This window comes from Cheilinus undulatus, linkage group 2 (genome assembly GCF_018320785.1).
Source record: "Cheilinus undulatus linkage group 2, ASM1832078v1, whole genome shotgun sequence".
Lineage (NCBI taxonomy): Eukaryota > Metazoa > Chordata > Actinopteri > Labriformes > Labridae > Cheilinus > Cheilinus undulatus.
In genome coordinates this window covers 544,567-568,708 of record NC_054866.1, presented here as the reverse complement: position 1 = coordinate 568,708, position 24,142 = coordinate 544,567, and the positions used below count along the sequence as shown (strand labels likewise).

The 24,142-nt window shown below is 40.1% G+C and overlaps 1 protein-coding gene across 2 annotated transcripts in view; it reads right to left on the bottom strand.

The window, feature by feature from the left end:
• atm (ATM serine/threonine kinase) overlaps positions 1 to 24,103 on the bottom strand; it is a 65,062-nt gene extending 40,959 nt beyond the window's left edge. The window contains exons 1-30 of one of the 2 annotated variants that reach the window (XM_041804832.1): positions 23,970 to 24,103; positions 23,607 to 23,727; positions 23,338 to 23,456; positions 20,780 to 20,925; positions 19,089 to 19,253; positions 16,464 to 16,629; positions 16,140 to 16,378; positions 15,713 to 15,882; positions 15,424 to 15,602; positions 14,943 to 15,314; positions 14,142 to 14,345; positions 13,330 to 13,431; positions 12,911 to 13,145; positions 12,230 to 12,352; positions 11,443 to 11,568; positions 11,253 to 11,339; positions 10,905 to 11,133; positions 10,402 to 10,595; positions 10,235 to 10,314; positions 9,878 to 10,033; positions 8,208 to 8,283; positions 7,751 to 7,893; positions 7,507 to 7,624; positions 7,240 to 7,410; positions 6,686 to 6,861; positions 4,897 to 5,140; positions 3,766 to 3,881; positions 3,528 to 3,654; positions 3,211 to 3,410; positions 1,308 to 1,482 (exon numbers count right to left, since the gene is read on the bottom strand). In XM_041804832.1, coding sequence (XP_041660766.1) covers positions 1,308 to 1,482; positions 3,211 to 3,410; positions 3,528 to 3,654; positions 3,766 to 3,881; positions 4,897 to 5,140; positions 6,686 to 6,861; positions 7,240 to 7,410; positions 7,507 to 7,624; positions 7,751 to 7,893; positions 8,208 to 8,283; positions 9,878 to 10,033; positions 10,235 to 10,314; positions 10,402 to 10,595; positions 10,905 to 11,133; positions 11,253 to 11,339; positions 11,443 to 11,568; positions 12,230 to 12,352; positions 12,911 to 13,145; positions 13,330 to 13,431; positions 14,142 to 14,345; positions 14,943 to 15,314; positions 15,424 to 15,602; positions 15,713 to 15,882; positions 16,140 to 16,378; positions 16,464 to 16,629; positions 19,089 to 19,253; positions 20,780 to 20,925; positions 23,338 to 23,456; positions 23,607 to 23,678 — 4,710 coding nt within the window. In that variant the 5' untranslated portion in view covers positions 23,679 to 23,727; positions 23,970 to 24,103. The remainder of the gene's footprint in view (positions 1 to 1,307; positions 1,483 to 3,210; positions 3,411 to 3,527; positions 3,655 to 3,765; positions 3,882 to 4,896; positions 5,141 to 6,685; positions 6,862 to 7,239; positions 7,411 to 7,506; positions 7,625 to 7,750; positions 7,894 to 8,207; positions 8,284 to 9,877; positions 10,034 to 10,234; positions 10,315 to 10,401; positions 10,596 to 10,904; positions 11,134 to 11,252; positions 11,340 to 11,442; positions 11,569 to 12,229; positions 12,353 to 12,910; positions 13,146 to 13,329; positions 13,432 to 14,141; positions 14,346 to 14,942; positions 15,315 to 15,423; positions 15,603 to 15,712; positions 15,883 to 16,139; positions 16,379 to 16,463; positions 16,630 to 19,088; positions 19,254 to 20,779; positions 20,926 to 23,337; positions 23,457 to 23,606; positions 23,728 to 23,969) is intronic. The other variant, XM_041804841.1, reaches the window with a different exon arrangement.
• Positions 24,104 to 24,142: the final 39 nt, after the last annotated feature.

The window sequence follows — 24,142 nt, the reverse complement described above, 5'->3', positions numbered from 1 at the left end:
ACAGACCAATCCTAGACCTGGACTACAGACCAGTCCTAGACATGGACTACAGACCAGTCCCAGACATGGACTACAGACCAATCCTAGACCTGGACTACAGACCAGTCCTAGACATGGACTACAGACCAGTCCTAGACATGGACTACAGACCAATCCTAGATATGGACTACAGACCAGTCCTAGACATGGACTACAGACCAATCCTAGACATGGACTACAGACCAGTCCTAGACATGGACTACAGACCAATCCTAGATATGGACTACACATGTGGCATTCCTCGTGTCAATCCACTCCTGAACCAGAGACGTCAGAAGCGTCTTACCTGGGCTGTGGAGAAAAAGACCTGGACTGTTGTGGTCTCAGTGGTCCAAAGTCCTCTTTTCAGGTGAAAACATATCTTGCATGTCATTTGGAAATCCAGGTCCCAGAGTCTGGAGGAAGAGAGGAGAGGTACAGAATCCACGTTGCTTGAAGTCCAGTGTGAAGTCTCCACAGTCAGTGATGATTTGGGCTGCCATGGCATCTGCTGGTGTTGGTCCACTGTGTTTTCTGAAGTCCACAGTCAACGCAGCCATCTACCAGGACATTTTAGAGACCTTCATGCTTCCTTCTGCTGACAAGCTTTATGGAGATGCTGATTTCATTTTCCAGCAGGACTTGGCACCTGCCCACACTGCCAAAGGTACCAAAAGCTGCTTCAATGACCATGGTGTTACTGAGCTTGATTCTGACCTGAACCCCATAGAGAATCTATGGAAGATGAGAGACACCAGACCCAACAATGCAGATGACCTGAAGGCCGCTATCAAAGCAACCTGGGCTTCATTACACCTGAGCAGTGCCACAGGCTGATCGCCTCCATGCCACGCCGCATTGATGCAGTAATTCATGCAAAAGGAGGCCCAACCAAGTACTGAAGGCATAGAAATGAACATACTTTTCAGAAGCCTGACATTTCTGTTTAAAATATACTTTTTCTAATTGATCTTATGTAATATTCTAATTTTCTGAGGCACTGAATTTTGGGTTTTCATTATCTGTAAGCCATAATCATCAACATTTCAAGAAATAAAATATTTTACTCTATGTGTAATGACTATATAATATATGAGTTTCACTTTCTGAAATGAGAGACAAAAAATATTGAACCTTTTCACTATATTCAAATTTTTTTAGATGTACCAGTATAACCTGTCCCAGTTCATTCTCTCTTAAGTGACTCACTCAACCTGTTCTGTATTTTTGCACAATTTACAATAAATTTAAAATACAGGTATTTCTTAAATAAGCTCTCTGTTACTTGCCTGCTGCGAGATGGCAGGCCGGCTGGTCACCTGAGCTGTCAGAGTGGCAATGATGACCTGTAGGTGGCAGTCTAGAGCATCATCACAGAACTGCAGCGCTGCCTCACACACAGAGGTCAGCAGGTCACAGCACAGAGAGAGGCTTCTGCTGGAAACCTCATCACACTGAACTGGTCTAGAGAAATCAAAAACAGGATGGTTCCACTCAGGACATGGACAAAGAGTGTACTATAGACCTGATCCCAGCCTCCACCCTGAATCCTGACAGACTTCAGGAGTGTCAGGTCTGCAGAGTGTGAATCCATAAGGGAACGGAATGAATGTTCATGGTACTAAATATGCAAAAAAAAAAAAACCCTGAGTCTTTATATTTTTACTACAGTGTTGATAAACTGTACTTTGGAATACTATCAAAAGCTAAAAAACATAAAAACGATTACTGATGAGAAGTCATGGGAGAGTAGAGACATGACCAAGAGATATTGATATGCTCACGAACAAATCAATTCAGTTACAAATTATGCATAGGACAGATATTTTTTTAATACGATGTTTCTCAAGGTGGGGGAACATCGGGAACCCCTTTGGGGGCAATGAGAGGGGGTCGCCAGATCCTTTCCAAAAAACACAGGATATTTCAAATGATTTCAAATTGTATAGTTTACCTTTTTTTTATAGGATTATATCCATAGAATTAGTTAGATGTAAAATAAAACAGCTTCATCTGGTGAGATTAATGCTGAAATCACAGAAATGTTTAGAAAATCCCTAAAATATGCATCTCCACATGACTATTCTTGAATTTGGACGGCTGTGCTCAACACTGCTTCAACCATCTTCAGGTACAATGGGGGTTCCAGGTCTCTGGTGCCTTTAAGCCTTCAAAATATTCACATTTTTACAAAAAGAGTTCGTGTGCTTTAGGGAATTTGAATCATTGTTTAAGGCAGCTCCTGTGCAGTGACTCTGAGGGACACGTCACAGCCTCTCTGTGTCTCTTTCTCCCCATTATGAATCATTCAGGCTCTCCTCCAGTTTCTAAGTGTTTACACGTGCACAGTTTGGCAAAGCATGATGTGACCACAGAACAGCCTGCCACTGGTCGTCACAGCCCAGTCACAATGCATTTTGGGAAACAAACAGACAATATGGTGATAGTATTAGCTGCTGGTGGCAGGGAAAATCGGAAAAGAGACTATAAAATGGATAAAAATGATTGTTGGTGTGGATATAATCTTTAAAGACCAATGAAAGTCAGCCACATTCCAGGCTTGTTAGAAAACGTTCTGTAAGAGCTATAAAGGTGCGGATGGTGTCATTAGACGGCCGATGGAGAGCTCCCAGAGGGGAAAAAAACCTAAGTCGCTGCAATTTATGCTTTAAAGTTATTTAACTTTGTATAACACATGTCTCCTCTTTACGTATACAAGAACGTTGGTCTCAGAGGGTTAAGAAACTTTGAGTACCATACTGGAAAAACACTTTCTGAATATCTGACTGAATGACACAAGCAGCTCTACTATACACAAACACAAAAGTCATTAACTAGCAACTTTCCCTTCAAGTTATCCCATCACTTCCATGTTTGCTTGGATATTTTAATTTTTTTCTTACGTTTGACAATAATGCATCAATATAATCTATGTTTGTTTAGATATTCAGGGAGGCTGAACAATTGTGTCCCTCTTTTACCAAGCTTCTAATGAGCTCTTGGTAAGCTCACAGAAAAGTCTGTTGCTATGCAGACTGATGGAAAATGCAGTTTGCTGTTTGTACCAAAGCCCACTCAATGATTTCAGAGTGGGACAAGACTGAACACTCACCAACACACTGTGAGAACCCACCTCAGAGTCCTTGAGTGAGGAACTTTATGTCAGTTACCTGTTAGAACAGATGCGCCTACCTGCTGTTAATATGGTGGATGAGTGTATAGATGACGTCTCTAAGAACAAAGGCCCAGGCTCCTCCTAGGCCGTCCTTCACCTCCTGGAGCAGCAGGCTAACGAACAGATGATACATGAGGAGGATGCGGTGGCGTTCGTAGCTGTTGGTCGTCTCTGCAGCTTTTTCACACACTGCCAGGAGAATCCTCTGGATGGAAATCTACAGCACAGTAGAAGGTTCACAATTACAGGAATGTAAGAAACACAAACAATTAAATACTTTATGATAGGTAAAAAAGATGTGATGAGTAGTTCAGCTATGACTGGAACCTCTTACCGGTGTTTTTGATAGAATGGATACCAAAGATTTGTGGTTTGCACTGTGGCACATGCTGAGGTAGTCGAGTGTAGCTTTGATGACATAGGAGCTAAAGTATGGAGGGTTTGGTGCTGGGTCCAGTTCCCTGTGGGAAATAAAATAAGGTCTTTCTGATTTATAAGTGACATGGAAATAGACTGTATAAACAAGAGGAGCAAGACTGACTGAAAATATAGCCATTTTAAACTAAATTTACCCCATAAAGCGTTTGAGGTCTCCTCCGGCCACCTCAGCTCCACTTCCTTCATAAAGAGTCAGCAGCAGCTCCACCACTATGTCAGCAAGGTTGCTGTGGATCAGGCTGTCAATTTGCTGCACAAACATGGGAAAGACATGTAAGACATTTACAATTACAATACTGCTGCATGCACACCAGGGCCTGCAATCTTGTGTGACTTGATTTTTGTACTATAGCACCATAAAATCCCAAATAAGCAGGTTTTTATTATTAAAATACTGTACACAAGGCCACTTGTTGAAGTTAAAACTTCACAGAAATCTCTTTCTTTGTACTGAACATAAATATTCCACTGAAAGGTTCAAATTTCCTTTCATTTTCACTCAGTTTTCAGCAGACCTAAAGGTGTAGGCCAGTGATAACACGTGGCTCTTGGGCCACATGTGGCTCTTTTGTGATGATTTGTGGCTCTTTTACATCTTAATTTGAAATATTACTTCCCAAGAAAACCTTTAAAAAAAGGAGAATTTGACCTCAGAAATTACCCTTTGCAAGTGACATTAATCAGTTTGGCAGTAGGCTTTAATTGTCAAACTTTATTTTTTTCTGTATATTTCCATTAAATGCCCTTTTCCCCCAGTTTTGCCACTGTTTGCTGCTTTTTGCCCATTTTAGTCACTTTTCACTCATTTTCTGTCACCTCTCACCCATTTTTTGTCACTTTTTTGACCATTTTCACCCCTTTTCACCCATTTATTGCCGCTTTGACAATCTTGCACCCTTTATTTTTATTGCCACTTTAACCCCTCTTTGACACTTGACACCCATTTTTTGTCACTTTCTGACCATTTTTCCCCCTTTTCACCCATTTTTTGCAACTTTATTGACCATTGTTGCCAACGTTAACTCATTTTAATTGCTTCTTTAACTCATTTTTGCCACTTTACACCCATTTTTTTATCACTTTTCACCCTTTTTTGCCACTTTTTGACCATTGTTGCCACATTTTGCTTATTTTTATTGCCACTATAACCCATTTTTGCCACTTCTCACCACTTAGATAAGGCTCTTGTAAAGATATTTTTCAACAGTTTGGCTCTTTGGTTGAGCAGGGTTGAGTAACACTGATGTAGGCTGATGTTTATTTACCTGTTTGCCCAGGCAGTTGGCATCTTTGAGCAGATCGTACACTCTATGAGCTTTCTCTCTCTGCTGTGCAACATGAGGATCCTGGCCAGAAAGGGCGAAGTATGGCAGGATGTTCACCATGATCTTTGGGAAACAGTCGGCCAACAGCTCTTTCCAGTCCTTCTCAAGATACCTGCCAATAGACTTCACCTGCTCAAAGTCATCCAGGACAACCAGGTGGGGTATCAACACCTGGTAGGAGGAGCTTCAAGGGGACACAAGACGTAAAATGATAGTTGATATTAATAATCAACCTCTCCTACTTTGCTCTAGAGGGCAAGCCATCCAAATCTGCCTGGCCATGTGTGAAAAGTCATTCCCCCCTAAACCTAATAACTGGTTGTTCAACCCTTGACGGCAACAACTACAAGCACGTATTTGTAATAACTGTCAATGAGTCTTTCACATCACTGTGGAGGAATTTTTGGACCACATTTTTTCCAGAATTGTTGTAATTCAGCCACACTGGAGGGTTTTCCAGCATGACCGGCCTGTTTAAAGTCATGCCACATTATCTCAATCAGATTTAAGTCTAGACCCCTCCAAAACCTTCATTTTGTTTTATGAGCCATTCAGATGTAGACTTGAGGTCATGAACTCATGGCCAGACACTCTCCTTCAGGATTTCCTGGTAGAGAGCAGAACCCATGGTTACTGAAGCAGCAAAGCAGCCCCAGACCATCACACTACCACCATGTCTGAATGTTAGTACAATGTTGTTTTGATAAAATACTGTTTTAGTTTGACTCTGGATGGAAAGGCACACACACTTAAGTCTTGGGGATCATCAGGATGTTTTTAGTCAAATGTGAGATGAGCCTTTGTGTTCTTTTTGGCCAGCAGTGGTTTTGGCCTAGAAACTCTCCCATGATGCCATTTTTGCCTAGTCTCTTTCTTATGGTTGAATCATGAACTCTGACCTTAACTGAGGTCAAGTGAGGCCTGAAGGTCTTTAGATGTTGTTCTGGATTCTTCTGGGACCTCCTGGATTAGTAGTTGACATGCTCTTGGAGTCGCTTTGGTTGGCCGGCCACTCCTGGGAAGGTTCACCACTGTTCCCAGTTTTCTCCATTTGTGGATAATGGCTCTCACTGTGATTCGCTGGAGTCCAAAGCCTTAGAAGTGTCTTTGTAACCTTTTCCAGACTGATAGATATCACTGACTTTTTCTCATTTGGCTTGAATTCCTTTAGATGGTGCCATTATGTGCTGCTTTTTGAGATCTTTTAGCCTACTTCACTTTGTCAGACAGCTTCTATTTAAGGGATTTCTGGATTCAACAGATCTGGCAGTGATCAGGCCTGGGTGTGGATAGTGATAGTGAAATCAGCTTTCCAAGAAATGTAATTTATCACAGTTAATTCATGATTTAGCAAGGGGGGATTACTTTTTTCACACAGGGCCAGATAGGTCTGGATTGCTTTTATCCCTTAATATATAAAACCATCATTTTCACAGCACTGTGCTGATAGAATATGTTTATAGCAACATTTGCAGCTGTAAAGTTGCATAAATAAATCCACAAGGAAAGCCATGTAGTACCAGTGGTTAGCGTTTACCGTACAAATCACATAGCCAACACACATTCAGTTAGTGATAAATATATTTCTAAACTCACACACTATACTACCCTGACCTTTTGTTTCAGGTAAAATCAAGACCCTAAAAGATCTATGAGCATCTATCAGCAAATACCCCCCTATGTGCATCAATAACATAGAAGCAAAATAAAACAGAGCGTAATTTCTTACCTGTAGAAATCTTTGACCGTGTTGTTGTCCAGAAGGGCATAAGGAAAAGATCCAAGAGTGTAGCGGTCATCAGACTGCCTCTGTGCCAACCACTCAGCTACTAAATAGTACAAGTGAGAGCTCACAAATGTTTTTACGCTCCTGTAGCCCAAGGATCTGGAAACGCCGCACAACATCTGAGACAAGAGGAGAGAGGTTTATCTAAATCTGCTCCTCTAATGGTAAATCATTTGGAAAGAAAAAAGTTACTGAAATTAAAAACTATCAGGTATCAAATTCTATATAAAGGCTGTAAATAGTGAGTAGGTTTGCATGCATAGCAAGTCAAGTTAGGTTATTGATAAGAAGATTAAACTAGACAACTGGTCTCAGTATACAAGCTCCCGGGGAATTACAACAGTGATGGAAAGAATGTCTAACTCCTCTATTCTAGGCAACAATATGTACCCTTTCAGTAAGTTACTATTTGGCCTCACTCTACTGAGTTAGCAAGCAGCTCACTGCATTAAATGTCGTGAATGTTTCTACGGTACACACAGCCCTTCAGCTGTTACCTTTTTGATGAACTGTTCCTCTATATTGTTCTCCTTGTAAGACTGGAAGAGGGCAAACAGAGCCTGCTTTTCACAAACTGGACTACAACAGAGAACGACAGATAAACTCTTCAGCAGGGTGACCTTGCGGTTAAACGCCTCATCCTGCTGGTCCTCTGAAGAGCTGCTCCTCTGTAAAGACGTAGAGATTCAGGAACGTCAAACAGATGCAGAGAAGAAACAAGAAACTGATTCTGATTTGTGTAAATGCATATGAAACCGACTAACTGGGAGCTTCATTCCTTCCTGAGCCTTCAGGTAAATGGTCTCAAAAGCTGCCTGCTGGTGTTTGAGCGGCAACATCTTTCTCTTCTCAGGATGCTCTGGTTTCTGCTCTAGAAACAATCTGGATAAAGAAGAAAATTATTGTGACAGAAATACTTAAGGTGCATGGAATAATATCCACTTTTGTATTATATTTACTCTGCTACTTTTTCTCAGTCATGTTAAGTCCCCCTGTAGCTAAAGCTACCTTTCCAATGACACGGCTACCAGCATGCGGACTTGGTGGTGGGAGTCAGCGAGATAAGAAGGAAAAACGACAGAGATGGGCTGGTCTTCTTCCTGCTCAGGCCCTCTGATGCTCAGCACTGCCCACTTACAACATGGATCAGCCTGTCACAGGAAAAAGATTCAAAAAATACAAAAAGAAAGCTGAGGAATGAGACATTTTAGTTATTAAGAAAATCAGACCAGACGAGAACATAAAAATGTCTTCGATGATCAACTGATGAATCTTTATAAACATTTTTTACAAAACAACAGGAAGCAGCCTTTCAATCAGAAAAAAACTCAACCCGATAAAGAAACCTGTTTTACAGCCAGTAAAAATAGTTTTCATATGGCTAAAGTAAAAATATTTACACCTAGAAATAAGATCTTTAATTGTTGTATTGACAAATAAATGTGATGGTAGGATGAGATTTTACCTCCAGAAGCGCAACGAGACATCTCACCAATGCAGCTCGCACAGTTGCTATGCATTTACCAGTTTGGCTCAGGAAACTGAAACACAACAAGACTTTTTAGTTAGTTTCAGAACTTAAATTACACACATAAAACACACACACACATGTATATGCAGAAATCAAACAGAGACAGTAAATATAGAAAGTATTCACCGCCCTGGATTCACTGGATTTATAAATCTATCATGTTAAATATAATTTGAATTGTGGGCATTTCTTTAACAAGAAAAAAACCTCCTAATGTAAAAGTGAAAACAGATTTCTACCAAGTAGTGTCAATAAATACAAGTATGTAATGTTAAAAAAGTGACTGCATAAATATTCCCCCCTTGATGTCAGTATTTAGTAGAGTCACCTTTGTCTGCAGTCACAGCTCTGAGTCTGTGTGGATAGATCTCAGTCAGGCTCAAACAGCTGGACTCTGCAGTTTTACTCCATTGGTCTTTGGTTACACAGGGATCAGGTGTTAACACCTCTTTTCAAGTCCAGCCACAAATTCTCTCTTGGATTGAGTTCTGGGCTTTGACTCGGCCACTCCAGAATATTCCCCTTATTGTCTTTAAACCAGGGCTGTCAGGGTTAATTGCATTAATCGTGATGAAGTACAATCCTCAATTAGTGCATCGTTTTTTAAAATTGTAATCAATCACAGGGTTTATTGTTGCTTTCCTAAGGCCTTGTCCACATAGAGACGAAAATGTTATACTTCTGTTTCGTTTGAAAAAGTTTTCCGTAAATATGAGGTCGTTTCAGGAAATGTCCGCATAAGCACGGAACCACTGAAAACAGCTGAAAATGCAGTAGTATATGTGCCAAGCCTGTTTGTGGAGCTGTATTGCTGCCACGGAAATGCACCAAAAGAAAGAAGAAGATTAAATAAAACTGCCACAAACTTTGCCCTGGTTGCCCTTCTGGTTGTTCTCCACGTTGGATTTAAGAACATATGGTGTATGTTGTTCGCTGCGGTAGTAAAGGAGCATCAGATTTTGCTGTAAAAGCCATATTAAGCTGAATAGCTTCTGCAGCTCAAACACAACCCTGTAATCTGCCATTGTTGTTTTGTTTGGATATGCACATATGGCTTAAGTGGGCTACGCTACGTGTGACGTAATTGTTTCAAGACGGATGTGGTTGGCCGTCCACACGGAAACGAAATGTTAAGCGTTTACAGATTTGTTCACTCTTGGACCTGGTTTCAAAAAGTAGCGTTTACGGCCTCCTGTATACTCGTGCGTATACTCCTGAATTCGTCTCCGTGTGGACGGGGTCTAAAATCTTCAATAACCTTTATTTTAAAGGGGATTTAAAGTGGTTCCAAAGGACGTCAATCTGGCAAACTTTGGTCAAACAGGATCAATAGAGTCTGTCTTAAATCACAGCGCAGTATATTATGCTTCATTAGAAATCTAAACTTCAGTTAGAGCTAACTATCTATATTCAATAATGAGGCTGGGGAATGGTCACAGTCAAAAGAAAAGCAGAAAATAAAAGTAATATGGCAGAAAAATGTCCAATAAGGCCACCAGGGTTAAACCAAACTTCTAGCAATTTTGATCATAAAACTCTTATTTTCTACTATCAAAACAGGAGGCTCATTTAGGCAAAAAGTTGCATTAAAATATGGCACTTACCAGAAACCAGACACAACTTGGAGCAGAGATCCTTGAACATGTCTCATTTCCTCAGGCGTGTGTTTGGTTTTTCCCAGGCTCTGTATGGATGGTAACAAACTCAGCAGGACAGCAGCACAGATCTCCTGGTCCTGTCGATACTGAGAACACAACTCCCTGGAATTACAGCACAACAAATGTATATTATTCAAAAGCACATCAGCGGAGGTACGATGAAAATCAGTTACATTTCATTTAATTTGATCTTATAATTATGAATCACTGACAGATTGATTTTATAAAGAAAGTAATGTGTTCAGAACCAAATGCATCCATGTTAAACTCAAAATCAGTATGTTTCACAGGAAGAGTCCTTACGCTAAAGGCTGGAGCAGAGAGTCAAATTCCTCAGGAGACAAGGAGTCCTCAGCAGGAAGCTTCTTCAGCAGGACCAGATACTGAAAGAGAATCATAGACAACCATTCATCAGATGCACGACCTTTGCTCCAGTAAACACGACTCTCTACAGCTGTTGTTACACCCACCATGTTCAGGTGCAAAGCTTTGCTAAAGTCAATCTGCTCCACCAATAGCAGCAGCCTGCGCCGCACCTCCTGTGGTTTAAAGAGCAGACTGTGGACGGGATGGATGGAGCCACACTCGCACAGGAACTCCAGGACAGCAAGGAGAGCCAGGTCCTGGTGGGCCAGATGATCCTCTGCTAACAGACTCTTTGCACCTGATGTACAGAGGAACAAAAGGGAGTAGTCAAAGATTTTGCAGCTGAAATGCTCATTTCTGTTAAGAATTTTAGTCTAACAGAGATACTGTCAAAGGAGAAGTTGGGCTAATTTTGGCACTGCTACAATAGAAAACTACTTTTGGAAAACATCCAATTTGTTGTTATGTTTCTCTAAATTATCCATGGGTTGCCTCTGATTTATAGAGCATGCGATAACGAGTGGCCACAGCAGGTTGTTAAATGATGGCTGACTATTATGTTGGGTCTTTCTAAAAGCAGGTAATGAAGAGTGCATTGTAAACTTGCTTTGGCAATTAAAACTGAGTAGCATATTGACCAACATGCTACCTGGCCCACAGGCATAGTCACTGTTGTCTCCTTTCTGTATCTGGGTCCCATTGGTGCTGCTGTGGGATTCTTCTTCATCTTCAAACAAGTCCATTTCATCCCCTTGTTGGGTTCTGCTCACATCCCAGTCAGCATCCACAGGATCGTCTTCTTCCACAACACTGACTCTTTTTGAAGCACTGCACAACTGAAGAGAAAAGGTACTAAGATTTACTGTGGTGTATTGGTGTTCATTTTTTCTCCCCAATACAAAAAAACCCCCTAAAAATTAGTTTCATGAATTTATGAACTATGAATCTGACAAACCAACATTTTGCAGATCTCGGCCAGTTCACTCAGGAGACTGGCTGGCAGGGTCATGATGAAGACACTGGAGGACATGGAATAAAAATCCTGCAGAGAAAAGAACAACAGATTGACTATAAACAGACTAGACCCATCAAACTGTCATGTTAATTCAGCATTATTCAATCAGCGTGATGCAGGCTTCCATCACCTTGTTTTTAACACAAGTCGACTCTGTGCAGAGCTTCATCACAGCTCTGAGCGTGCTCATCGTACCGTCTTCTCCCATCTTCACTTTCACACTAGAAACAAAACCACTGAAGTCCTGAGCCAGGGCCTAGGAACAAAAACACAGCCAAAACTTCCAACATTAACAATACACACTTTCCAACCACTTCATTAGGTATACTACTTCAACTACCCATTAACACAGATATCCAATCAGCCAATAAGATGGCAGCAAGCGATGCATTTAGGTGTGCTGACATGGTCAAGATGATGCTAAGTTCAAACTGAGCATCAGAATGGGGAAAAAAGTAGAAAAGGGCCATATCTGATCCAATATCAGTACTTTACATTATCTTTATATTGGAGACCAGTCTGACGGCACCGATCAACATCACAGATCCAAATTACAAAGTTTCCATGAATGGAGCAAGCAGACACAAGGTATAAACATTAATGCAGCTAGCGCAGAAGTGTGCTTTGTGACAGCCAGCAGCTCAGTCCATGTCCAATCATCATCATCATCATAATTCACTAAAGAGCAGTCAGATACCAACAGAAAACATCCCCTGTTTGATACGTGTGATTAATGTGAAGCACAGTAAGGCGTGTTCCCTCCAGTAAATCATCTTCTGATACTTTTTTTCTATCTCTGACATAATCAAAAGAAATGAACAAAATACCGACAGTCAATAAGTATGTATGCTGAGTGTATTTCCTGATAAGATGTTTACAAATACACTTTAACATGTATAGATGCTTCTGCATGATACCTTGGCTTTAGTGAAGAGCAGAGACCGGCAGACCTCCTCCTCACTCAGACAGCCAGTGGAAACATAACCTGCTAGAACTCCAGTCAGCAGCCTGGAGCAGCGCAGGAGGCACTCTGGAGGAGACTGGGGAGGGGAAACAACCATTATGGTCTGTGACAACATAGAGGAGTACACTCAGACTACAGATCTACCTACGACTACGACTAGACTGACTGACTGACTGACTAGACTACGACTACAAATAAAGTAACCTGAACCTGAAATACTCAAGTCACTTTCACTCCAATGTTAGTTTTTCAACTAAAAATTTCAGTCCTTTTTTCCATGAGTCCATGACTAGCTAAAAAGATCTCTGATGACTAGAACTCTGGCAAAAGGTAAGATCAGTTTCTGTTTTTGTTGGGTAGACCAAATCCATAATTCACCCACTGTGGGTAAATCTGTCAAAACACCATTCATCTGAAATTTCTGCCTCTCAGCTGTAAAGACGGGGATCTCAGGTTTGGCACCAGATTCAGACAAAGAGAATTTAGATTTTATCTAAAATGGGATCATTTTCTATGAACTAAAACCTGAGTACAACAACAAAGGGTAGAAATGACTAAAACTCATGAACATTTTAATCTTAAAACTGAGACTAAAAATAAAAACCGCTGTCAGTATCAACAGTGTTCCACTCACATCAGGAGAGTAGCAGTTGAGGAGGTTGTCAGCTACACAGAGCAGTGATTTTTCCAGCTTGTTTCTGAGGATGGGGACAGCGGCAAACTGGGCTTCAGCTGAAGCCGTCCGCACCGACTCCTCCGTCTCTGGCAGGGCTATGGGCAGCACGTTGAAGCTGAAGTTCAAGTACAGCCTCTCAGTCTCCTCCAGACTGTCTTTGGCAGTGGTGGATGTTTGCTCTTGGAAAAAGGCACTTAAAAAGAGAGAGAAAATAGAACAATGGTATCAAAAAATTACAAAAATACATTTAGATAGAGCTGACACTAATGTTTAATAACACCTGGATGCCCAAGAACTATTAATAGAAGATTTTGAAATAATGGGTGGATCTGTTAGAACAGAGGTGGATTTGGATTGACAAAGTTAATTTCCCTCACCTTTCAACTCCATCAGTACCCAGCAGAAACTTCAGGCCAGTTCTTGTATCTTTCAATGTCAAGGAGACCAGGATGCTCGCTATCAGATTGGAAGAAAAGTCTCTGCACACAGAAAAACACATCATTACAGTCCTTTATCCCCAATCCATCTTTATCACATATCTGGATAAAGAGGGTTCGAATCACACGCTGCCTAAAATTAAAACTATGCACCTTTAATACATTTTTTGGAAAATGACAGAAAAGTATGAAAACTTGACTAGTGAGTGCCATCACATTCACGCAGATGTACCTATTGGCATTTTCTACTTTGTGCACAAAGCCCATCTCAAACATTATTCAGTCTATTTGCAAAAATCCCTCCTCATATTTGCTTGAAGACTGTACAGTCCACTTTTACTGTGAAATCAAATTGGCATAAAAAGTGAATGCCAGTGTCTGTAATCATTTCTCTCCAGGCTCTTATAAGATACTTCACTTGTAAAATTGTCATTTATTAATACAATATTTTTGATTCAGTTGTTATAAAAATTAAATGCTATTAATTAAGGTCATGTTACATTATCATGAGAAGGAAAACTAAAATGATGGATCATTCACAACCCTGTCCAAAAAAAAAATATCTAACACAACCTCTGACTTATATTTTTTGTTTATTTTGTTAAATGCAAGACTTTTTATTACCTAAAGGAAACCAGACTATTTTTAAATGGAAGCAGAATTACATCTAAGAAAAGATACGAACATACTGGACAAGAAAGGAGATATGGTGTAGTCATTAAATATAAATGAAAAAGCCATGCAGTCCTAACCTGCAAATAATGGGGTGGGGTCTGGAGCTTTCCTCCATCTCCTCGCTCTGATCAGACATCAGCAGCCAGGCCGTCAGGGTCTCCTTCAGGCTGGGTGACGCAGATCCATCTGTAGCTCCGACATACTCCCACCCTGGGCTGAAGGTTAGACTTTTAGGGACTGGGAACTTCAGCAGAGCCTGGGCCAGACAGAGAGCAGCACCCCTGTGGGAGAAAAAGAGAAAGAAGAGAAAAAATCATCTATTTGTAGGACACATTCTCAGCACTGACTGCACTAATACTTCTATTGTCAAGTTACAGGGTGCAGGTAGTGGCTACATCCGTGTGCCTTATGAGGCTGTTTTCCTGGGAGGCTTTAAATGTCAGATTCTTTCCACTGGGGATAAACAAGTTATCAAACTTTTATTGGGGCTGCAATAAAGCCTTGGAGGTGGAATGTTACTTTAAAGTGAAACGTGTGTCAAAGATCCAATGAAAGTATCAATTTAACTGAAATATTATGCAGCAGGGATGTCCTGCTGCACATTTTATACACTGATGTTAGAAATAATTATCTTTGTATGTTCAGAAAAACCATACTCATCAATTATGTTTCTACTCTTTCAATAATCATTTAAAATGTTACAATTAGAAAGAGGATACAGATGTTAAATTGACATGCTTTACAACCAGAAATCATACTGAAATCCCAGAATGAGTCAAAATAATCACAAGTAAATACTTTTACAAACTCTTTCAGATCCAGATGTCCCTGTCCTGTCCCTATTATAAAGGTATACATGAGAAACGGTGGACACTTACTGGGATGGTTTACACACAGATCCAGAGTAAAGCTTCCAGAACTCTCTGTCCACACTGATAAGTCCACCATGGATGATAGAACTGAGCAGGTCCAGGCTGTGTAAAACTGTCTGGGGTGAACTGACCCCCCGCAGCGCCAGGACCCACACCCGACCCCACAGCCTACCCAGCTCTGTGCTCCGGACTTGGGTTCTCTTTGGGTAGCGAGCCTGGCACCGGGCCAAATCCCTTAGACAGCACATGACATACAGGCCCCGCTCTCCTTTCCGCTGCTCTGCCAGGAGCTGGTACAGCACTGACAGCAGCGGGACCAGCTCCTGGCTGGGCACCATGGATGGGTACTTAGAGGTGAGCACTGAGGTGATCTGCAGCCTGAGGAGGAAACAGAAGTGGGGTTGATTTCTTGAAATGAAATAGACAACCTTTTGAAATTTTTAACTCAGTACTATCATTTGTCATTTTATTAGTGTCATCTTCATACCATGGTATGACATCAAAATCATTAAGCTGAGGCTGCAGGCGGTCCCTGAGGACCCCCCAGCCTAGCTCAATACGCCGTCGCTTGCTTGCAGCTCCTTGTGTGGGACTCCCCATGGGGGAGACTTTAAGGGAGGCTTGAGTCACCTCCAAGATGAGGGTGTCATCATCATCACTGAACAGCTATATGCATGAAAATATACAGCTTTCAGATATTTTTGTGCAAACTGGTTAAACAATTGATATCATTTTTACTAAACAGAACAGTGATATTCTCTCTGATCTTTAGCTACCTGGTGACAGATATCAGCTGTGAGCTCAATCAGATTGTCTTTGACAGCAATGTGCCGTGTCCCTGTGACGTACTTCCCTCTGCTGCCTATTTGGCTGATTTCTCTGATTAAGGCATCATAGAGGCTGTAAAGAAGACTTCTCCATTTGGGCCAGTCCTCAGCATAAGCATCTAAGATTTAAGAGTGAAGAGAACGGGTTGTTGATTTTGAACGTCAAGGCATAACTGGTTCAGGACATTACATAAAGATTTTTAGCTTTTAACCATGGATACTGAAAACTGCAAAGAAGTTCAATATTTCAGCTGCTGTTTTTAATAGATTCAGCACATAAATATGTTTTATGCATTTATTTTAAAGGGAAGATTGTTTAGGACATGTAGCCTATCCCTGTGCATCTTTAGTCAATAAGGCTAAAAGAGCTTTCTACCTGTATCCTGTGTCTTTGCTCCTTTGGGGTGATGAACACAAATCTGCAGGTTAAAGAACTCCACAATCTCCTCCTTGAGAGCTGTACTGGGTCTCATGTCTGCCCAGATATACAGTATGGAAGGCATGAGCTCCTCTCCTAGATGACACACCTTCATTCGACAGTTCATAGCCACAGATCTTAGGAAGATGTTGAGAGCTGAGAGGATGTGCTCCAAAACAGTCAAGTGCTTCTCTTGTCTAACAAAGATTAAAAAAACAATGAGTACATCATGTTTAGTATTCATTTAAGAGTTCATTTGGTGTGCATCGTGTTCATCTTCACCTGGCATTCAGCAGGGCTTTGGAGAAGAAGCTGAACAGAGAGTTGTTGAATCCATCAGTCTGCATACAGCAGCCCTTCACCAGTGTATAAATGACTCTGCTCACCAGCACACGGTTGATCGACTTGGATGAACAATTGTAAAATCCACAGAACAAATCCAAAAGACCTGAGGAGCCAAAACAAATGAAATGCATTCAGTAGACTTAAGTACTTTTTACAAAGGACTAGTATTACCTGTGGTCCTCTGATAATCTGTGAACTACCCCCAGAGTCAGTGTTTGTTGTGGTGCACAGGACACGTGAAGTCTCTAATGTACTATAATTTACAGACATTTCTGAAGGAAAACATAAGGGTGCTGCATGGCTGCAGCAATGAAAATACACAATGAATTTTGTATTTCTAAAAATCATACAGAAAAATGCAAGGTTGTGCACATGGCATTCTGCAGATGACATTCCCTTCATGTGTCCTATAGAGACCGTTAACCAGAGTTTCAAATAGGCAACATACACTTAAATGTTTCTTTCCCTCTCTCTGTGTAAGAGTTAATGCCCAACGAGTCCAATTATCAGGGAGTAATGGACGACGTCAGACAGCTACCTCCGCGAAGTCCATTAATCCCTGACAACTGGCCACATAAGGGCATTAACCCGCATATACCACGGTCACTTGCCAAGAAAAAAACATTAATAAAACCACAAAAGTATCATTTCATAAGTTTTGCGATCAAAATATTAACTTTTACTAGCACAGATCTTTTTCCATAGGATGTGGCTAATAATTGGACCAGTCATTTCAATCCTATAACGTTCTTAGGAATGTAAACATAGTTCAGTACTCCAGTAAAAAAGACTAGCTGTAGATACAAAGTCACAACGGAACAAAAACTAGTCGCTCAGTGCACTTTCTTATCAGATTTATCAATAAACAAAGCATGAAGATGAGCGAGACGGAGAGTCATCTGTGCTCAGACTATAAACGTGTAAGCTAACATGGACAGTAATCTTCATTTTAGCAGACCAGCTCAGACTTCCCCTTCTGCACTACAAGGTTACAGAGGTGAAATGGAGCTGTCCATGGCCTCCAGGTGCTGATTTGCCATCAAAAACACGCCAATATTTATCAGATACTGTCATTCCGGTTTAACGGAAGCGTTTCCTTTGGTTCTACAGATTTAAAAAAGTCTTTTTTGTCTTGTTTTATATTATTTAGATCGTCTGACAATAATTTATAGAAGTCAGAGCAGGAAGGAAGTCAGGTTTTTTGCACTCACCTCACACTCACCTCTCAGTGTTGAGGTGAGCCTGGAAATAAGTCGTACGTCAGATATACGTAGGATATAAGACCATCTTGCCCGTCTTTAACCTGAAGTCTGTCATTTTATTCATGTCAGGTAAGTGACGACTGATGGCGACGCTAAGAAAATGACTGCCTCAGGTTGCTATGGTTACTCCTATCTAACGCATTAATTTGTTATAGTGTGAAGATTTTTTTTGATCAGAACTACTTGAGAGGTTCCATAGGTGTCCATATCAGAAGTAAATATGCACCAATAGAACTTCCAGAGCCAATCAGAATTGAGCACTCACCAAGACCATGATATAAATAGATATGTTTAAACATTTTTAGATGTGTAGAAAGCTGTCCATGACTAATAAACTAATGAAATATCCCCCCTAACCCTCCCATTACACATCAAGTCACACAAGTCACCTTTGTGAATGTGCAGCTGATCAGACAGGAAGAGAGAGAGAGCTGAGCATTCCTCCCATTAATACAGAAAGGGAGACATCTAATGTTAAATATGAACCTCTTCTGTTACCTTTAACTGTTTTTATGCAGCTAATACTGTTGATGTTACTCTGCACTCTTTTGATTTAGGATCATTACAGATTCCTTGCGATGATCAGCTGTCGCAGTATGAGCACTGAAGCCACACATTTAATGTTAGAAATTATGTAATGCATGAAATGTACTGCTAACTAATCCTGATCAGGCACTTGCAAAGAGAAACAGTAGGAAGCAGAGCAGAAAAGGTGTGCGTATGAAGAGAGTAAGTGGTGTGCTCATTTAGACAGCAGAGTTTAAATGAACAAGTTTGGTAAAACAAACGCCATTTTTACACATAAACTGAAATTAACTGAAAGAGAGGCACTATTTATAACCTATATGGGCCAAAACTTTGTCAACAATCTGCTATGCTGCCTCTATTATTTTTCGATAAGAAAAAGGAGCAGGAAAAGCTACATGGACCTTAAGAAACATAATTACCACCCTAAATTACAGAGATGCTGATTCGCACAGGATTAGAATTACCTGTGTGGACCTGTGTGTGTGCTGAAATACAGTCAGTAATCTGCCCTGGAACTTTTACTCTGCAAAATACAGACCTGGTCGATTCTTACAGAATTACAAACACAGACATCCTGCACGATTATTATAAATTACCAGAGGCCCCTAGGTAATACTAGTCCTGTGTTAATAGGGTATTAGACAGGATATCAAATTACAAGACAACAGTAATAACTGTTTAAATACCCAAAAACAAACAGCCTTATTATTCATAACATTTTTCCTAACTTGCGTTATCATTAATAGAAAACGTAGATGAATATCCCACTCACTGCTCCACTGCTGTGGAGTGATGTCACACCAGTACTTGCGGACAGAGAGGATGTCTTTCAGTAAAATGCTGCTATAATCTTCTCCATAGGCTGAGCAGCTGTAGGAACTCTGCAGAACGTCCATCACATGTCTCAGCAACTCACTGCACTTTAGACTAGGCCTGCCTGCAGAGAGAGAAAAATACACAACTGCAGTCCTTGCAATATGTTTAAATAAGTCGTTTAGTTTAGTTTTTTGTTTTTTTAACTTATTTCTGCACAGGTAAACAAGTCAGGCAATGTTACTGCATATATGATTTGAAAATACATACAACCCCAATTATATAAAAAAAAGTTGGGATGTTTTGTAAAATGTGAATAAGCACAGAATGCAATGATTGTAAAATCTCATGAACCTATATTTTATTCAAAATAGAAAATAAACAACATATCAGATACTGAAACTAAGATATTGTACCATTTTGTGAAAAATATTGGCTCAGAGGAAGGTATATGTGAATATGATCCATGAACGCCAATGTCTACTCTAGGTAAAAGCTCGTTTAAAAAGGACTGGGGAAAAAACTGCTCTGTGGTCAGATGAACCAAAATTTGAAATTCTTTTTGGAAACCACGAACACCGTGTCCTGCAAACGAAAGAGGACAGACGTTTGTTAAAAGAAGAGGGGATGCTACACAATGGTGAATGCGGCCCTGTCCCTACTTTTTTGAGATGTGTTGCTGCCATCAAGTTCAAAAATTTTTTCATGAAATGGTAAAATATATCAGTTTCAGCATCTGATATGTTGTTTATGTTCCATTATGAACTAGAAAAGCACTCAGAGAGCGCAGACCTCCACCATTAGCCCTATCTCCCAGTAGTGAAGAATCCTTTAAAAAATTCCTGGATCTGTCCCCACGTGCCCCCCATCACGGCATTCACCGGTGGGGTGGAAACACGGTGAGGCAAAGCATTGGCTTCACTACAGGTGCCAACAGATGCACTGACAGTCTCACCCATGGTCTCACCGGACGACTGGAAGTCATGTCAGAGGGTGAATATTCCTCTATTCCTCCCAGCATTGTGAGTATTCTCACTACTATTCGCTGTCTTTCTCTCTGTTACGCTCCGACTCGTCTCCTCGACCGGGCGTGTGTCTCTCAAACTCTATAAACTCCAAAACTTTGACTAGAAACACACTCACAAGTGCTGCTGGGATTGAAGTTACTCATGTCTGCCATCTCCTGGTGTAAAGTGGTAACAGCGCAGACCTCTGCCATTAGCCCTATCTCCCAATAGTAAAGGATACTTTAAAAAATTCATGAATCCAGACGGTGATCTGGATCAGTCTCAAAATCTAATCAGTTCTTCCTTATGCCATTTCTGACATTTCCTGAAAATTTCCTGAAAATCCATCCACAACTTTTTGAGTTATGTTGCTAACAAACAAACAAACAAACAAACAAACAAATTAACAAACTAACAAACAAACCCAATCACATAACCTCCTCGGCGGAGGTAATAACATGCAGGTTTTATGAGATTTTCCAATCACTGGATTCTGTTTTTACTTACATTGTTAGACAGCACCCCCACTTTTTTTAGACTTGGGGTTGTATAAGATACATCCAAAAAGATTTAAAAAATAGCACTTTTAAAATCAAACTTTTTTTCCATTTCAAACTAGATGTTGGAATAACAAAGTTCTTACGTTTATTTGCATAGCGGATGAAGTATTTGATCAGGCTGCACGTGTCCGCCATCTTCTTCTGCCGTAACGCCAGTGTAGTTGCTGTTACGTTTGATTTACTTGATTGCAGGCTTTCTGTCTCCTTCTGGACATATCGCTGCAAAAATCTAATGTAAGACAAGAAAAGCAGGTAAAATATTATCAAATTAAGTGTGTTCTTGATTTTCCTGGGAAATGGTGGAACCAAACAAAACCAGAATTCTCTATTAAAAACCTTAATTCATGCATTCATAATCAACAGGCATCTTGCATAGAATGAAGTGACAAAAGATGACTGTAAATATTTACTACAAATCTGTAACTAGAATTATTAGGGGCAAAATTTCACTTTAATGCCTTGTAGGTATACACAGAATCATCTACATCAGTGGGTCAGGACCTAAAAGAGGGTCACGGAGCAGTTTTCCGTGGATTGCGACAAGGTGTCTGGGAAAAAAAAAATGGTGGCAAAAGTCCTGAAGTCCTTATTGGACATGCATTGTTACCTTTTATTTTACCCTATTTTACTGTGAAATTAGGAAAATCTAAATGTTTGATCAATATTTCAACTAATTTATCTCCTCTTCTTGCAAAAAAAACGGCTACTTTTCCCACGATAATGAAGTAATTTCACAAGTTCTCTTTAAAATTGGCAAAATTGACACATAATGATGGGAAAAGAGGGTATAAAATGTGTAAGTTTTGTCCCTTTTCTTTTTTTTTTATATCAGGTGTTTTAGTCCAATCATGCTCCAAACGGCAACATATTCAATTAACTTAAAATGCGTTGTTGAAAATCTTTTGGAAATCGGGTCGCGATCCGTTGTAAGACAGATTGGTGGGCCCTGAGGCCGGACCAGCTGAGAACCACTGATCTACATAGTATTTGCATTGTCAGATAAAAGTATAAACAGTTACTAATCTGCATCAGCAGACATGTACATTTCTGCTCAAATCAACATAGGCGATATAAAGGCTGTACCTATCAGCAGAATGTACAAATGTACCCCAATGTTTCACAGGATCAGGGTTATGATAGCTCTGAATATTTTATTAGTTTTACTTTTTATTTACTTTTTACTTTATGTTTAAAATTCTAGTTTATTTTTCATTAGTTTTTACTGTTGGTTTGTTAGTTTAGTTTTTTTTTTGCAAAAATGCTTCATTTTAGTTTAGTTTTTATTAGTTTTAGGGTTAGTTTTAGTTTCTTAAGCAATATGCGATGCTTGTCATGGCCCTGATCTAAAAGGGCTCTTCACTTTGCTTTAATGTATTCAGTTTCAATGTTTGTATAACACTTAAAACCTAAAATTAACCATTTCTGTAAGTCTTCTTTCATTAAATCAGGCCACTTTACTCTCTCCCTGTTAGGGCTGGGAAATTAATTGAAAATTAGATTAAATCGCAATACAGTCTGCTGCAGTAATCAAATTGCAGAGGGTGCATTATTTCTTTAAGCTGAAACTTGTGCCAAAATACCAGTTTACACCTCTTTTTTGCAGCAGAGATACTGTGCATCACATACTGTATCATGCAATCATTTGAGTGACATTATTTAGAACATAATTTAGTCTGCAAAAAAATCCTACTTTCCTCATTTTTGTACATTTTTATTATTGAATATGAGAATGATAGAAAAATAACCACTCCCTTCCATACAAAAATGTATATCTTATTTGCAATACGAGTCAAGATTCAGCACAATAAGTTATCCGCTGGAAGTAACATAAGATGAGGAACTTCAGAAATTATTGCATATCAAATCGCAATACTGGGGGGAAAAAAATCGCAATTACATTATTTTCCCAAATCTCAAATTGTCCAACGCTACTTCCTGCTTAGGTTCACATGTCAGTCAGTGTACGGTGGGCAAAGACTGAAACTACGGAGGTTTTGTCTCTGATTTTATTTTATGTTAGTTTTGTTAGCACAGAATAAGGGTTTAGTTCTTTTTTGTTTTTCTTGTAAAGATTAGATTTCATTTAGTTTCAGTTAACCAAAATGATTTTTAGCTTTTAGTTTTAGTTGAAAAGAACTTTGTTTGTGAAACTAAAAAGTAACTAATTACATTGACTCAAATAAAATCCCCTTAAACTTAAAATGAGGAGGTTTTAGATGTCTGTCAATGACATGACACTGGCTGGTGGCTTGACTTTGATGACACATGATGGTCAGCAGCACTAGTGAGACACTGGTTCTATATCACATCCCAAAACAGCCATCGCATTTCACTTCATTATAAAGGTGTAACTTTACCTGAACAACCTGGTTTGACATTTATATTCTCATCTTTTTATTGCCAGTAAAGAAATGACACATCATGCTGTACAACTCCCCAGTAACTATTCAATACTCAGTACCATAAGTAAATTTATATTAAAATAATTTTTACTTTTACTTGAGTAGATTTAGGGGCCAGTAGTTTTACTTCTACAGAAGTATATTTTCCCCAAAGTTACTGTACTTCTACTTGAGTATAATAGTCGTGTACTTTTTCCACCTCTGCATTTAAAGCAGTGCAAAGGTGCGTTGACAGTTACCTGAAAACAGCATCCCATGTGAGCTGCTTGGAGCCTTTAGCTTTAAGTCCTGATGTCCGATCCAACTCCTGCACTACCTCTGGAGTTCTGATGAGCCTCCTGAAGCGTTCAGCTTCTTTCTAGCAGTATGAAGAGAGGAAACAACTATCATAACAGAACTTTTATACAGCTTTTAATGCAGCAAGTGTGGCTTCAGTGAGGCTTGCAAAGACTTGGAGCAACAGATCCTAAAGCACTGTTAAAATGCATTTCTAATGGAGGTTTCTTACCTTCCTCTCTGTAACTTTGTTATTCTCCAGCCCCCTGCAGCAGACCAGGAGATCATGAAGGGCCAGAGTCATGCTTCAGTGTGGATGGGGGTACAGCTTGTATAAATGCAGACTCTTTTTCCTGACAAGATGTTGACAAGAGAGAAGAGAGAGCCTGCACGTCAAAAACATACCAACGACATTAGTTTTAAAAACCAGGGTAGCACCTCTCATTTAAAAGGTATTAGCATAACAGGAAGGTAGCCTCCAGTGAAAACGAAAATCATTCTGTATTTAAAATGGCCTGTGCACAAGCAGCTTTAGCTACAGAATAGTGCCAGATTAGCTTAAACTCGTTTAATGCCCATTCAAACATTCACTGACCTCTTGTGACTGCCCTCGATAAACATATGGAGCTGTTTCTAGTCGCAGATGTAAACTGTGGTCCTAAATTGTTTAGGGTGCGTGCTGTTATGGTCCTGACAACTTTGCCATCTTGACGTGCGTTAGCAGACACATGCACGCACACGTACACCACGCAGGAAATTCCCGCCCCA